The sequence below is a fragment of the Taudactylus pleione genome, unplaced genomic scaffold (assembly GCF_031769625.1).
Source record: "Taudactylus pleione unplaced genomic scaffold, aTauple2 ptg000717l, whole genome shotgun sequence".
Classification (NCBI taxonomy): Eukaryota; Metazoa; Chordata; class Amphibia; order Anura; family Myobatrachidae; genus Taudactylus; species Taudactylus pleione.
Genome location: NW_028285119.1, coordinates 1,061,130 through 1,075,523, shown reverse-complemented (window position 1 = coordinate 1,075,523; position 14,394 = coordinate 1,061,130). Strand labels below are relative to the sequence as shown.

General features: G+C 39.7%; 1 protein-coding gene across 2 annotated transcripts in view; it reads right to left on the bottom strand.

The window, feature by feature from the left end:
- VRK3 (VRK serine/threonine kinase 3) overlaps window positions 1-14,394 on the bottom strand; it is a 165,257-nt gene that overhangs the window by 14,113 nt on the left and 136,750 nt on the right. For both annotated transcript variants that reach the window (XM_088456776.1, XM_088456775.1), the window contains 3 exons: window positions 14,268-14,385; window positions 12,569-12,627; window positions 10,801-10,941 (listed from right to left, as the gene is read on the bottom strand). In XM_088456776.1, coding sequence (XP_088312902.1) covers window positions 10,805-10,941; window positions 12,569-12,627; window positions 14,268-14,385 — 314 coding nt within the window. In that variant the 3' untranslated portion in view covers window positions 10,801-10,804. The remainder of the gene's footprint in view (window positions 1-10,800; window positions 10,942-12,568; window positions 12,628-14,267; window positions 14,386-14,394) is intronic.

Below are 14,394 nucleotides of genomic sequence, written 5' to 3'. Positions count from 1 at the left end.
TCAAATGGAAAGAACATGGTACCACAACAAACCTGCCAAGAGAGGGCCACCCAACAAAACTCACAGACCGGGCAAGGAGGGCATTAATCAGAGAGGCAGCACAGAGACCAAAGGTAACCCTGAAGGAGCTGCAGAGTTCCACAGCAAAGACTGGTGTATCTGTGCATGTGTATATAGGAAAGGTTCCTGGACTGCACACCCTGAATATATATAATGGGAGGTGCTACCTGATGAGACTAATTGCAGGCACAGAAACAGACAAATCTCAGGTGCACAACTCCAAATTACTGATAATATATAAAGGCAATAATAGCAAGGAGTCTGACAAGTTATATACTGTAGTGCAACTTTGATTCATTTTTGGGACGTGGGTCCCTCTTGTTGCTTGGTTGATCTGTTTCAGGGCACCGCATTATAACACATTTTTCTTTTATAACACATTTTAACCCTTCACTGTTTGATTATTATACATGTACTTCACTTTTTTATTTTCATTCTTTATATGCAGCTGCAGCTGCTCTTAACTATCTTTTACACTGCACTTTTCTTACTATGGCGGTGCCCTGGGATGGCTTAGCTGGACTAATTTGGGGGTGTCCTGCGCTCTGGATTTGAACCCCAGTATGTTAGGAACCTACCCTAAAGAGGTTACCTGGATATGGTGGGTAGGCCCATAACTTTGGCCACGATTATGCTAAAAACCTCTATTGATTGCAAAATGTTATTGCATTTATATATTATCAGTAAATTGGAGTTGTGCACCTGAGATTTGTCTGTTTCTGTATCTGTGCATGTGACCACAATAAGCCGTACACTCCATAGAGCTGGGCTTTATGGAAGAGTGGCAAGAAAAAGCCATTACTTGGTGATAAAAATAAGAAGACACGATTTGAGTTTGCCAAAAGGCATGTGGGCGACTCCTCAAATGTATGGAGGAAGGTGCTCTGGTCAGATGAGATTAAAATTTTACTTTTTGGCCACAAAGGAAAATGCTATGTCTGGCGCAAACCCAACACATCCCATCACCCCAAGAACACCATCCCCACAGTGAAACATGGTGGTGGCAGCATCATGCTGTGGGGATGTTTTTCAGCAGCAGGGACTGGAAAACTGATTTGAGTCGAGGAAAAGATGGATTGTGCTAAATATAGGGATATTCTTGAGCAAAACCTGTTTCAGTCTGCCTGTGATTTGAGACTGGGACGGAGGTTCACCTTCCAGCAGGACAATGACCCGAAGCATACTGCTAAAGCAACACTCGAGTGGTTTTAGGGGAAACATTAAAATGTGTTGGAATGGCCTAGTCAAAGGCCAGATCTCAATCCAATTGAGAATCTGTGGTCAGACTTGAAGATTGCTATTCACAAGCGGAAATCATCCAACATAAAGGAGCTGGAGCAGTTTTGCCTTGAGGAATGGGCAAAAATCCCAGGGGCAAGATGTGACAAGCTCATAGAGACTTATCCAAAGCGACTTGCAGCTGTAATTGTCGCAAAAGGTGGCTCGACAAAGTACTGACTTTAGGGAGGTGAATAGTTATGCACGCTGAAGTTTTCTGTTATGTTGTCCTAAATGTTGTTTGATTCACAATATAAAAAAAACACAACTTCACAGCTGTAGGCATGTTCTGTGAATGAAATGATGCACACCTTCAAATAATCCATTTTAATTCCAGGTTGTGAGGCAACAAAACATGAAAAATGCAAAGGGGGGGGGGGGAGTTTGAATACTTTTGCAAAGCACTGTGTATATATATATATATATATATATATATATATAACTCTCCAAGATCATGACCATGACGTCATGTCCTGTGCGACTGCTGTCTGGCAGCGCACGTGTGCTACATCGGAGGTTTGGCCTGCTGGGTGGTGAGCTATTTAAGTCTGTTATTCACTTTTGTATTACTGTATATGCTTGATAAAAGCGCTGATTAAAGGCGCTGAAACGTCGCTGAAACCAGCTAAGTGTCCGCATTGTTTGTTATCCGGAGTGCCGCCATTGGTTGGAGTATATATATATAGATAGATAGATAGATAGTCCTGCACTCTCAATCTCATATCCACATCATTGGGGTGCTTCCACGGACATAAAAGTCCACAAAATACATGTAAAATTCCTGGAAGGAAGGATGCACTCTCCGTTTTGACAACATATTAGATTTTATTCATCATAAGACATAGACTAAATCGCGACAACGGTCGACGTTTCGGTACACATCTGGACCTTTCTCAAGACCTCAGTACAACTTAATGACATATATATTGTGTTAAAACAACCGGCATGTCATAGTTCTGTGAAAAAAAGAGAAACAAGAATAACCTGTCTATCTGGCTCCTGTAAAACCAGATATGCTGGCAAAACATAGCAAACATATATGGCTAATTATAACACCACATAACCGTGTCAATACCACCGGTGTAAAACCAATACCAGTGCTCACCTGATATATAAGTACACATGGTGTGGATATACAAACAAGTAACCATATGTAATATTACCTCAATACATTTTACAGGGACATAAAACGATTAGGTGCAACTTCACCATAATGTAGTTTCAGAGATAAAGGCATGTTCTGACACGACTGGTTCACTGAATGGAAGATACACCTATAAAAATGGTATGATTGAAAACCAATGCAAAGCTAAATGGTACATACATGTAATCCTGTCACCAAAGGTATGGGCACTTACCTAGAATTCAATATAACAATAGAGGTAAACCGCCATGCGCTGTACCACGCTGTGGTCACACACGTGTCCCGCTGTGTATGTGTGTATGTCTTACCGCTCCTGCACGGCTAAAGAAGCCACCAAACAGGAAGCTGTCATCGACTATACCACTTCCGCGTGCCAAAGTGACACGCATGCTGTATCTTAGCAACCCGCGGAGACATCAGTATGAACGAGATAGTCACATAAAACTAAATGGGGGTTATGGGTGCATGGTTAGAGGAGCCAAATAGACTGACAACATGGTGATATAATTAATGTACATGGTACTAATACATAATATATTTAAATAATTAAATCTACTCCAAATAAGACATATAAGAGATAGTATATGGTATATGCTGCACATTAGCAAAATATATCAAAAGTCAATACAGGACTGCACAAACTTAACAAAAACTCAAATCTTAACACATATACGTACATAAACTAATAAGTGGTGCCTTAGATGAACTAAAAAATCATAAATGTATACATAACAAAATAATAAATTAAATAATAAGTTTATACATAAAAAATTTATATACATAAAAAATAATAAATTTATACATAAAAAAGTATAATAGAATATATATATCTCAATGTGTATGTAGAAAGAGAAAGCAAAAGCTTACTAGTACATATCTGATGAAATTGGCTATAACCATAATCATGTGGATGGTATAAAATAAATAAATCATGATGCATTTTTTACAAAACAAATCTATAAAAATCTCTTTAAAAAAAGAGGAAGAAAACTATTACAAAAAAGACACCAAGAGGATTATGTTCATTGAGACCTCTTGGTACAACTGTGTCCAGTTTATAAATCCAAAAGCTCTCTCTCCTTTTTAAACTTAATAACCTATCACTTCCACTATCTGGTGGGATCCAGTCAATCAATTTGCATCGTAGTGATGCAGCAGAATGTGCTTGTTCGACAAAATGCCTAGCCACAGGCTTATCACTTTTACCAGTCTGTAAAGCTGACCTAATAGAGGCACGATAATTTGCCATTCTATCCCTAAACCTACATGCTGTAAGGTCCTACATAGTATAGTCCACATGGACATATAAGTATATAGATGAGATGATCCAATGCACAGTGTAATCTGTACTTGATAGCTATTTTGGTACCTAAATGTGGATGTGGGAAGGTAGGCCCCAACTAACATAGATGTACAGGAAATGCAGCTGCCACAAGAGTAGCTTCCTGGTCTGAGTTACAGCAATTCAGATACTTCTCCCTTTTTACCCAATATTCAATTTATAATTGAGTTTTTCCTGTGAGGATAATTCAGTAACTATTATAACCACATTGACGACTAGTCTTCAGCAGACTGCTATTAGTTATGGTTGTATGTTCAATTTGTCTATGTCTTATCACGTTTATTATAAGTCTAGAAACTGTTAGTGATACCTTTGCTTTATGTTTTCTTTTTTTTAGAATCTTGGTTAGTATATATTTCAAATATAATAGTCTGAGTACTAAAGGGCTACTATATTACAGCCATATTATTACTGCCATATTATAACATTAGTATATTCAGCCATGGCACATGGTGGTTTAGGTCTATTGGATGAGGGTCTTCTCTCCCAAGCTGAAAGTGGTGTAATTTCGTTTACAGACGATGAAGAATCAGTAAAGTACTATTTGAGAAATTAGATTTTAGTACATTGCCAGCAGAGACCAGTGCGGACCTCTTTTATAGACTACTGAGGCTACAGAGAAGACAAATTGATCTTCAACTACATGGTCAATTTCTCTCTGAATACCATCGTCGGTAAACAAATACCACGTGGGTTTAGGATACATAATGTCCCGACCCTTGGAAGAAATAACCCTGTGTTTTGTAGTAGGTGGTGCGCTATACTGAACAAATGTTCGTCAGATTTGATGGTTCTTGTCATTGAGGAAGTTGGCAGTGAATTAAAAAAAGTAGTAATGGAAAATAGAACAAGCAAACATTGTTACATTGCCCACTTTACGCGATAAGGGTACAAATTGGCTTGAGAGATTACAAACACAAGTCGAAAACTATAAAAGAGACTTAACTTCATTCAAGCATAAAAAACTTGATGTAGTAACCTTGGATTATCAAAAAACATATGGTTTACCGATGGTTATTGGGTGACAATACCCATACCAGATCTGGACCATCTAGTTATTCCATTAGACGTAAACGGACTTCACAAATTCCTTTTGAATCTGGATCATCAGTCTCAACTTCTGATAATGATGCTATTATTGAGCCACAGAAATCTAGTAGCCATTTTTTAGATGTAGGTCTAAATTAGGATTACGTCTCACCCAGTATAGACAACGAAAGAACGCAGACTGCACCCGAGGAGGGGTGGCTATAAGGAGATGGCGCAGAGGGCGGCGAATGTGAGCGCTGTATTCAATCTCTCTAGTGTGAATCTTGATGAGACTGAACTAAATCTATTGGCTAAGGGCCTTACATATGTTCCGACCTATAGACATAGTGAATTTAAGAGAACAGTTGATATGTAATAAATCCGGACGTACTCTAAGATTGAAAGAATTTTTTTCTAATAAAGGTAAGACCACTAGTACAATTAAAAAATTTTTAAAAACCGTTGTGTTTTTGATCCACCAACCAACAATGCTAGCGTTAAGACTTTTTTGAGGTTGGCTAATAATGATATTAAGATACATGATGCACCTAAAATATACAACAACTTAACCACTGAGGAAGAGAAGGCACTTCATTCGCTGGTCGAGAATCCCAATCTTGTTATCAGACCCGCTGCTAAGGGTGGAGCAGTGGTGATACAAGACTGGAGTGACTATGATGCAGAATTTTGACACAGCTGGCTGACAATAATGTATATGAGCAGGTAGCAGTGAGACCGGTAGATAACATTAAAGCGGCAGTTGACATGGTATTAAATAATGCTTTACTACAAGGATGGATTGATCATGATTAATTTCAATTCCTTACAGTTGACAAGCCGCGCTGTCCTATAATATATACATTACCAAAGATTCATAAAACTACAGTAAAACCACCTGGTAGACCGATCATCTCAGCACATGGATCGGTCCTGCAACCTTTAGCTATTTTCATCGACAACGAATTACAACCTTTGGTGAGCCAAACTGATATCTACCTCAGAGATACTGGACATTTACTACAGTTAATTGATAATTTAGATGTATTGAACGACGTTATATTAGCCAAGTTAGATGTTAAATCATTATATACGGTAATTCCACATCAGGAAGTCCTTGAGGCATTAAGGAGAGCATTAATGACTCGTTCATTCTCATCGTTTACCCACTGAATTCTTGATTGAACTGGCTACTGTAGTATTATGTAAAAATTATTTTCAATATAAAGATCAATTCTTTTTACAGATATCTGGTACAGCGATGGGCTCAAATTTGGCACCATCGTATGCCAACCTGTACATGGCCAACTATGAGAGTGAACATATCATCTCCAGATATGGAGAGGATATTCTATTCTATCGTCGATTTATCGATGACATTTTTTTGATATGGCGGGGCACAATTGCGAGCTTCAAACAAATGGTTCATGATTTAAATGCATTGCATAGTCCAATACGTTTTACATCTCAAGCTAATGTTGGATCCGTCAATTTTTTGGATGTTACATCAATTTGGTTGACGGGAAACTAATTACTTCCCTATTCAGGAAAACCAACAGATAGGAACCTTGCACTGTTGCCTAAGAGCCATCACCCACCAGCCTTAAAGGACAATCTTCCTGTATCACAATACTTGAGAGTATTACGGATCAATATTTCAGTAGATATTAGAGAACGTCAATTACAAGAAATGACTACTAGATTCCTTGATAGGGGATATCAAAGGTCAACATTGCGTAAATGCCTTGAGAAAGCTAAGAGCATAAGTTTAAATCCTTCAGGGAAAGCGACTTCTAATATAAAAAGGAGTCACGGATTATTTTTTCCACTACTTTTGACGGTAATGCTAAACAAACCCAAAAATCCATTAAAAAATTCTGGCCAATATTACAGAGTGATAAAACACTCCCTTTTCAACATATGCCGCCACCAATGATGGCATACCGAAGAGGTCCCAATCTAAGACAGATGCTATTAAGGCCGACTTTATATCCAGGTAAAAAGAGGGAAGTATCTGAATTGCTGTTACTCAGACCAGGAAGCTACTCTTGTGGAAGCTGCATTTCCTGTACATCTATGTTAGTTGGGCCTACCTTCCCACATCCACATTTAGGTACCAAAATAGCTATCAAGTACAGATTACACTGTGCATTGGATCATCTCATCTATATACTTATATGTCCACGTGGACTATACTATGTAGGCCTTACAGCACGAAGGTTTAGGGATAGAATGGCAAATCATCGTGCCTCTATTAGGTCAGCTTTACAGACTGGTAAAAGTGATAAGCCTGTGGCTAGGCATTTTGTCGAACAAGCACATTCTGCTGCATCACTACGATGCAAATTGATTGACTGGATCCCCCCAGATAGTGGAAGTGATAGGTTATTAAGTTTAAAAAGGAGAGAGAGCTTTTGGATTTATAAACTGGACACACTTGTACCAAGAGGTCTCAATGAACATGGGGCCTGATTCAGAGCCGGACGCAATTAGCGCTCGCTCGTCCAGAAAATAGGGGTGGCTATTCAAATGAACCGTTCGCTGTTTGCGGTCTGTTCACGCCTCTAGGTCTGAACGAGCGAACAAAACTTGCGGTCGTTTTTTGGGAAACTACGCCCCCTGGCCGCTCGCATCCTACGTCATGTCCGCTATTTATTAGATTAATTGAGTACATCGACCAGGGTATGAGCTGCTCGCTATTCTTGTGGTTGGTTTTTGCTACCACAATTTTGCGAGCAGTTCTGGCTATAAAATAACCCAGTGACGTGGTCAATGACGCTGCTGTTTTAATTATGCACACCCATAAAACGCCCGTTTTGACCTTTAAGCACGCCTGCGATCGGATCTCCACTCTCCGTTTTCAAGCACCTTCCCCGGTTACCACCCACATACGCCTCTTTCTGTCACTCAAATTATCAGGCATTCGCTATTTTGCGAGCACATGAATTTCGACCGCACTGACTGGTTCGCACATGCGTATAACGATCCGTACACATGCGCAGTTGGGCAAACATCGCTCGGAGCGAACGAGCGGCCGCTTACGAGCGGCTCTGAATCAGGCCCATAATCCTCTTGGTGTCTTTTTGTAATAGTTTTCTTCCTCTTTTTTTTAAAGAGATTTTTATAGATTTGTTTTGTAAAAAATGCATCATGATTTAATTATTTTATACCATCCACATGATTATGGATATAGCCAATTTCATCAGATATGTACTAGTAAGCTTTTGCTTTCTCTTTCTACATACACATTGAGATATATATATATTCTATTATACTTTTTTATGCATAAATTTATTATTTTTTATGTATATAAATTTTTTTATGTATAAACTTATTATTTAATTTATTATTTTGTTATGTATACATTTATGATTTTTTAGTTCATCTAAGGCACCACTTATTAGTTTATGTACGTATATGTGTTAAGATTTGAGTTTTTGTTAAGTTTGTGCAGTCCTGTATTGACTTTTGATATATTTTGCTAATGTGCAGCATATACCATATACTATCTCTTATATGTCTTATTTGGAGTAGATTTAATTATTTAAATATATATGTATTAGTACCATGTACATTAATTGTATCACCACGTTGTCAGTCTATTTGGCTCCTGTAACCATGCACCCATAACCCCCATTTAGTTTTATGTGACTATCTCGTTCATACTGATGTCTCCGCGGGTTGCTAAGATACAGCATGCGTGTCACTTTGCCACGCGGAAGTGGTATAGTCGATGACAGCTTCCTGTTTGGCGGCTTCTTTAGCCGTGCAGGAGCGGTAAGACATACACACATACACAGCGGGACACGTGTGTGACCACAGCGTGGTACAGCGCATGGCGGTTTACCTCTATTGTTATATTGAATTCTAGGTAAGTGCCCATACCTTTGGTGACAGGATTACATGTATGTACCATTTAGCTTTGCATTGGTTTTCAATCATACCATTTTTATAGGTGTATCTTCCATTCAGTGAACCAGTCGTGTCAGAACATGCCTTTATCTCTGAAACTACATTATGGTGAAGTTGCACCTAATCGTTTTATGTCCCTGTAAAATGTATTGAGGTAATATTACATATGGTTACTTATTTGTATATCCACACCATGTGTACTTATATATCAGGTGAGCACTGGTATTGGTTTTACACCGGTGGTATTGACAAGGTTATGTGGTTTTATAATTAGCCATATATGTTTGCTATGTTTTGCCAGCATATCTGGTTTTACAGGAGCCAGATAGACAGGTTATTCTTGTTTCTCTTTTTTTCACAGAATTATGACATGCCGGTTGTTTTAACACAATATATATGTCATTAAGTTGTACTGAGGTCTTGAGAAAGGTCCAGATGTGTACCGAAACGTCGACCGTTATCGCGATTTCGTCTATGTCTTATGATGAATAAAATCTACTACGTTGTCAAAACGGAGAGTGCATCCTTCCTTCCAGGAATTCTACGTGTGTGTGTATATATATATATATATATATATATATATATATTTAAACGACAGGCTCAAACCACGGCACTCAACCATCTGGGGTGCCCTTGGCATGTGACCACACCATCTACATAAAAAATATCATACAAACTTGGCGCTCACATGCTTTTCAAACTGCAACTCCTTTGAACATAGGGAATGTTGGTTCCAAAATATTGCAATAATTTGTTAAGCTGGCCACCGCTTCACGGTCATTCCCATCTAGCCAGTATATATTATATATATATATATATATATATATAGATAGATAGTACTTCCCTCTTGAGTATCTGTGTGTGCCCCGCGGTTGTATGCCGGTAATACCAGGTCAGTCAGTACTTATACTGTACATAAATAAGTATAGATTCACATGCCCACAGTATCACTCAATGCACAGAAATAGTAGGCAATACTGCTCAACAGTCCAGCTTTAACAGCAGGAAGGAGCTTGAAAATATGACCTGACCGGAGGTGGAGAAGAGTGTACCTGAGGCGGGCTGTCTGCAGGGAGGAAGCGCGTTTAGGGGTGGGGCAGGGACTAAGAGGAGGCTTATCACCGGCGTTGATAAGCCACAAGTGTGCGGTTCCTTGCCTGCAGGGAGCCACTCTTACCTACCACCACATGCGGCTCCTGTCCAGGCTGGAGTCTGTGGCCGAAGTCACTGACCTAGTCGCCAGCGCTGCGGCCATCGGCACTAGGATCGGTAGAGCAGGACACAGCCGGAACGGACAGCAGGGAGATCGGGCACCAGCACGTAGGAGCAGTCGGCGTGAGCCACACACAGGTGAGTCTCCGTAGTGGCAGGGTACCCGGCGGTGGGCCTTTACAAGCCCAACCCGGCTTACCCCCACTTAGACGCCGGCATCAGTCCGACAGTGCCGAACAAACGGGGGACGTCTCAAATGAGGCGGACCCAAGTGATCTGACACTGGGAGATTGAGCCAGGTCTGGAGCCCCTGAAGAGACCCACGATGTCAGCCCTCGGCATAAGTGTGCCATCTGACCCCTTCACCGCTGCGTGTGCACCAACTATATCCTTTCCTACACAAGATTCTTTTGTTTTGCAAGCGGGACGCCGTTTAGATTCATCTTGAAAACAATTTGACTTTTGCACCTAATATTTGAGTGACATTCATTTACCTTTATATGTGGACTAGAGTGCCAGAGAGCACAACATCAGCCACTAATAGAAAGAAGCTGAAAACATTTATTGATTGCACCTAGATTTATTGTCATCACTGGCACAAGTTTATATGGAACGATTTTATTAATGTGTCTCAATATAGTTCATGTTTTTATGTGTATTCATAATGTTTATTTACAAGTAAAATGTATTATCATTCTTGACTCTGTATCAGTAATTATATTTAAACTGCCAGACTGCTACCAATCACTACATAACTAGCACTATAGTACACAAGACAAGCGCAGCACTTTTTTCCGATATTTATAATCTATAGAATCTACAATACCTGTCTATAGTTGCACAGGATCATAAGGCATAACTGCCATCTTTTTCATGGCAGATAAGATGTTTTTCCGAATTTCTTCATAGTCTGGCTTCTCCTCATATTCCAGGGTCATGACATATTCCAGATAGGTTTTCAGGATATCTACAAAATAAAGCAAAACATACCATAATTATTTGATTGTCAGATGCAAAAAAGTGGATAGTGGAACAAAGTCATTTGTGCATAATTAAAGAAGTCCTAAAAACATGCTGGGCTATTTGAAGTACAGATTTGTTTCCAAAGCACACTGCATTCAAAGAGAAAGCATCTGACAAACCAATGGCAGTTCTCTTCTGCCTTCTAATGCTACAATATCAATGTAAACTGGATCTTACAGAAGCAGCTCTAAAGGTGCATACACACACAACGATTTTTTGAATGATTATCGATAACGATATCGTTTATAGTTCAATCGTTGAAAAAATCGTTCACTTTCTGAGTTAAAACGATGAACGATTATCGTTCATGCGCGTTCACGTTTGTAGTTCAGTCAGACTGACCAACTCAACAATTTTCAGGTAGGGAATATGCAAAAATAGTTTTTAGTTCAAAAAAATCATTCATTACATTTAGTAAATGAACGATTTTAGTAAACGATTTTTGTTCATTTTTCCCTTGAAAAAATGAATGAAAATCATTTACTAAAATCGTTCATTTACTAAATCGTTGTGTGTGTATGCACCTTAATAAATCAAATGCAAGCAAAATCCAGGGTGTAGTCTGGATGTGCATATACTGTATGTAAGCTGTGTGAAAGGAGCCTTGCTCAGTGCCTATCTAAAGATCCTATGAGCTGTACTACACCGAAGGCAATGTTAACTTGTCATGTTCTATTAGTGTCCTTAATGACGCCGGTGGACTATGGTGTATTCACTACAGTGCACTGGCTAAAATTAAGTGAATAATATGAGCAGGTGTAAATAGCAACAATGCAAAAACCCATGTCACACTGTTACTTATATGGGATAGCATGTTAACATTGACGTCAGCATTAATCATGTCAACACTGATAAAATGTCACCAAGATTAGAATGTCATCAAAACGTCTGTGGTTCAACGGCTCCAGCAGTGTCTTCCGAGTTTGGCGGGGACGTCCGGATGACTTCGGGCAATATGACTAATCCTAATTCTTCGCCTAGTGCCTAACCCTAAATTCCCTTCCATAGCCTAAAGCTAAGGCTCCACCTAGTGCCTAACCCTCCCCTCCCATGGCTTAACTCTAACCCCCTGCTGCCGATCCATGTAGAATGTCAGCATTTCACATTGTGAAATGCTGAACATGTTGACATGTACAACGCCGACATCATAACTGTCGACATTACGGCTACATCCCTATGCACAAAGACGCTGGGCTAACAACATCTTACAGAACTTGCAGAAGGTAGGTAGACTTCGGACATTCACTAAACAAGGATGGTTCCAAAGTCTGCTCCTTTGTGGGCTATAAACTGTACCCCAAAACCCACATCAAATATCTGATTGCAGTGTAACAAACTATTCGTCAGGGGTTCTCAACTCTAGTCCTCAAGTACCACCAACAGGTTATGTTTTGTGGATTTCTTTAATCATGCACAGGTGAGGTAATCTATTTTGCTGGGTCAGTAATTATCCCACCTGCTTCCACAGACAGAAATCCTCAAAACATGACCCGATGTGAAGACTTGAGGGTTGAGAACCACGGTCTTAAATCATTTCCACACCCATGTAGGGAGCAATAAATTTGATAGACCTGGAATTTTTTTTCTGTTAAAGCACTGTTTTAGGAGTCCTGGAACATCTGGTTTAAACCTGTCAAAAAAACAAAAAAAAGTTGTAAGAGTTAATTATATATATGAATTATATATGAATTTAGAGAAAGAGGCGCCTATGTATTGAGCTGTTTTTTTGCATAATTTTATGTATCATTCCGATCTACTAATAGCACAATGCAAGAGATTTCACAGAAGTCTTTGGCAAAGTGCTAATTAGCACTACAGATCGCAGTCCCCCTTATTATCAAAGGGGACCCCTATGTACTAAACTCCAAAAACTCCAAAAACCCTATGGAGGCTCCGGGGGCAGGAGAGAGATCTCTCCCCCGCAGCCCCGACCAGTTCCGGAAGCTGACGCTGTGCGCATGCGCAGTGTCAGCTTCCCCCGGGGAAGACTTTCACTTCTGTGAAAGACTTCTCCTAAATGCCGGGAATATAATTCATGGGGACAGCGGGTATCACACTCGCTGTCCCTGTGAGTTCCCAGTAGTACATAATCGGGATATTTTTATTCAAAATGAAAATATCCCTGGCGAGATAGGCACATAATAATTGCGGCAGTACTAGTACATAGACCCCTTAGTTTGTTCCATGGGAATATTAGAACTGCTGCAATAGGAAACCCCAACAACCATCATTAATGCTGCAGCATGCATCCAACTGTCTAATGCTGTGCAGATTTTCCATTGCATAGTGCATGCTGAACAATTAAACTACAAACAATTGATAGGTTTTACATGCAGTACAATTGCTGCTTATATTTATTAATAAAAAAAAAAATCATACATTTAAATAAAGGTATCAACATCATCTATGTTCTCAGTAAAATAGCTGTCAGTCACTGGCAGAAATACCCACAGCTGTGTAACAGAGAACTGCAAATAGCTGACCGTTACTACCACAGATACCGAGTAATAAAAAAAATAAGTTAAAATGGATCATCGTGCTCCAATGATAAAAGTCAGACAAACAGCAAGGTGTTCTCCTGCTATAACAACAGTTCAGTGCAGTTGCATCTATTGAGTCCCCACTGCTAAAGAAAATACTTTTTATTTCTCCTGGAGGCTACAAAACCGAGGCTAACGCTGGGTACACACGGGACAATCTGTTCAGCGAATAATATAACTGAACTACCTCCCTTGAAATTCCTGGTGTGCTAGATAAACGATATTGTTCATCCACACACCAAAGATATCACCAACGATGAACGACCAACGATCGCAAACCCCTATGGAAAATGCAAGATATCGTCCAGATTGGCCTGAATGCATGCCCGATGGACGATATCATTATCGTCCAGCGGGAGCGCACGTCGTTGGTCATCCATTGCATACACACGGAACGACATATCGTTGAACGATATCGTTATCGTTCATATCGCAACAATATATCGGTCTGTGTGTATGCACATTAAGAAACACTGGGTCTCTTCCCAAACCCTGGGCAATTTGTGTCCCGACAACGCCAGTGGATAAAGTAATTGGACAACTGCACTAATTAGATTCCATAGAATGTGGTCAATTTGGCTGTACAAGTTTGCGGACAAATGAAACACTGCCAGGTCTGCCTACGTATGGATAGATTACAACTTTTTCTAATTTGACTCCAGAAATCTGACAACAGAAAATATTGTTCCAAAGCAAGCAATTTTTTTTGCCCTATTCAATTGGCACTAACCTGTTTTTATGCTCCATTATAGTACAACAACATGTTTCTTCACTCCATGGTAAAGAACCACTTAGCCATTTCAGCATGCAGTATCCCAAGGACTCCAAGTCACTGCGGCGTGTTGGTCCTAAATATA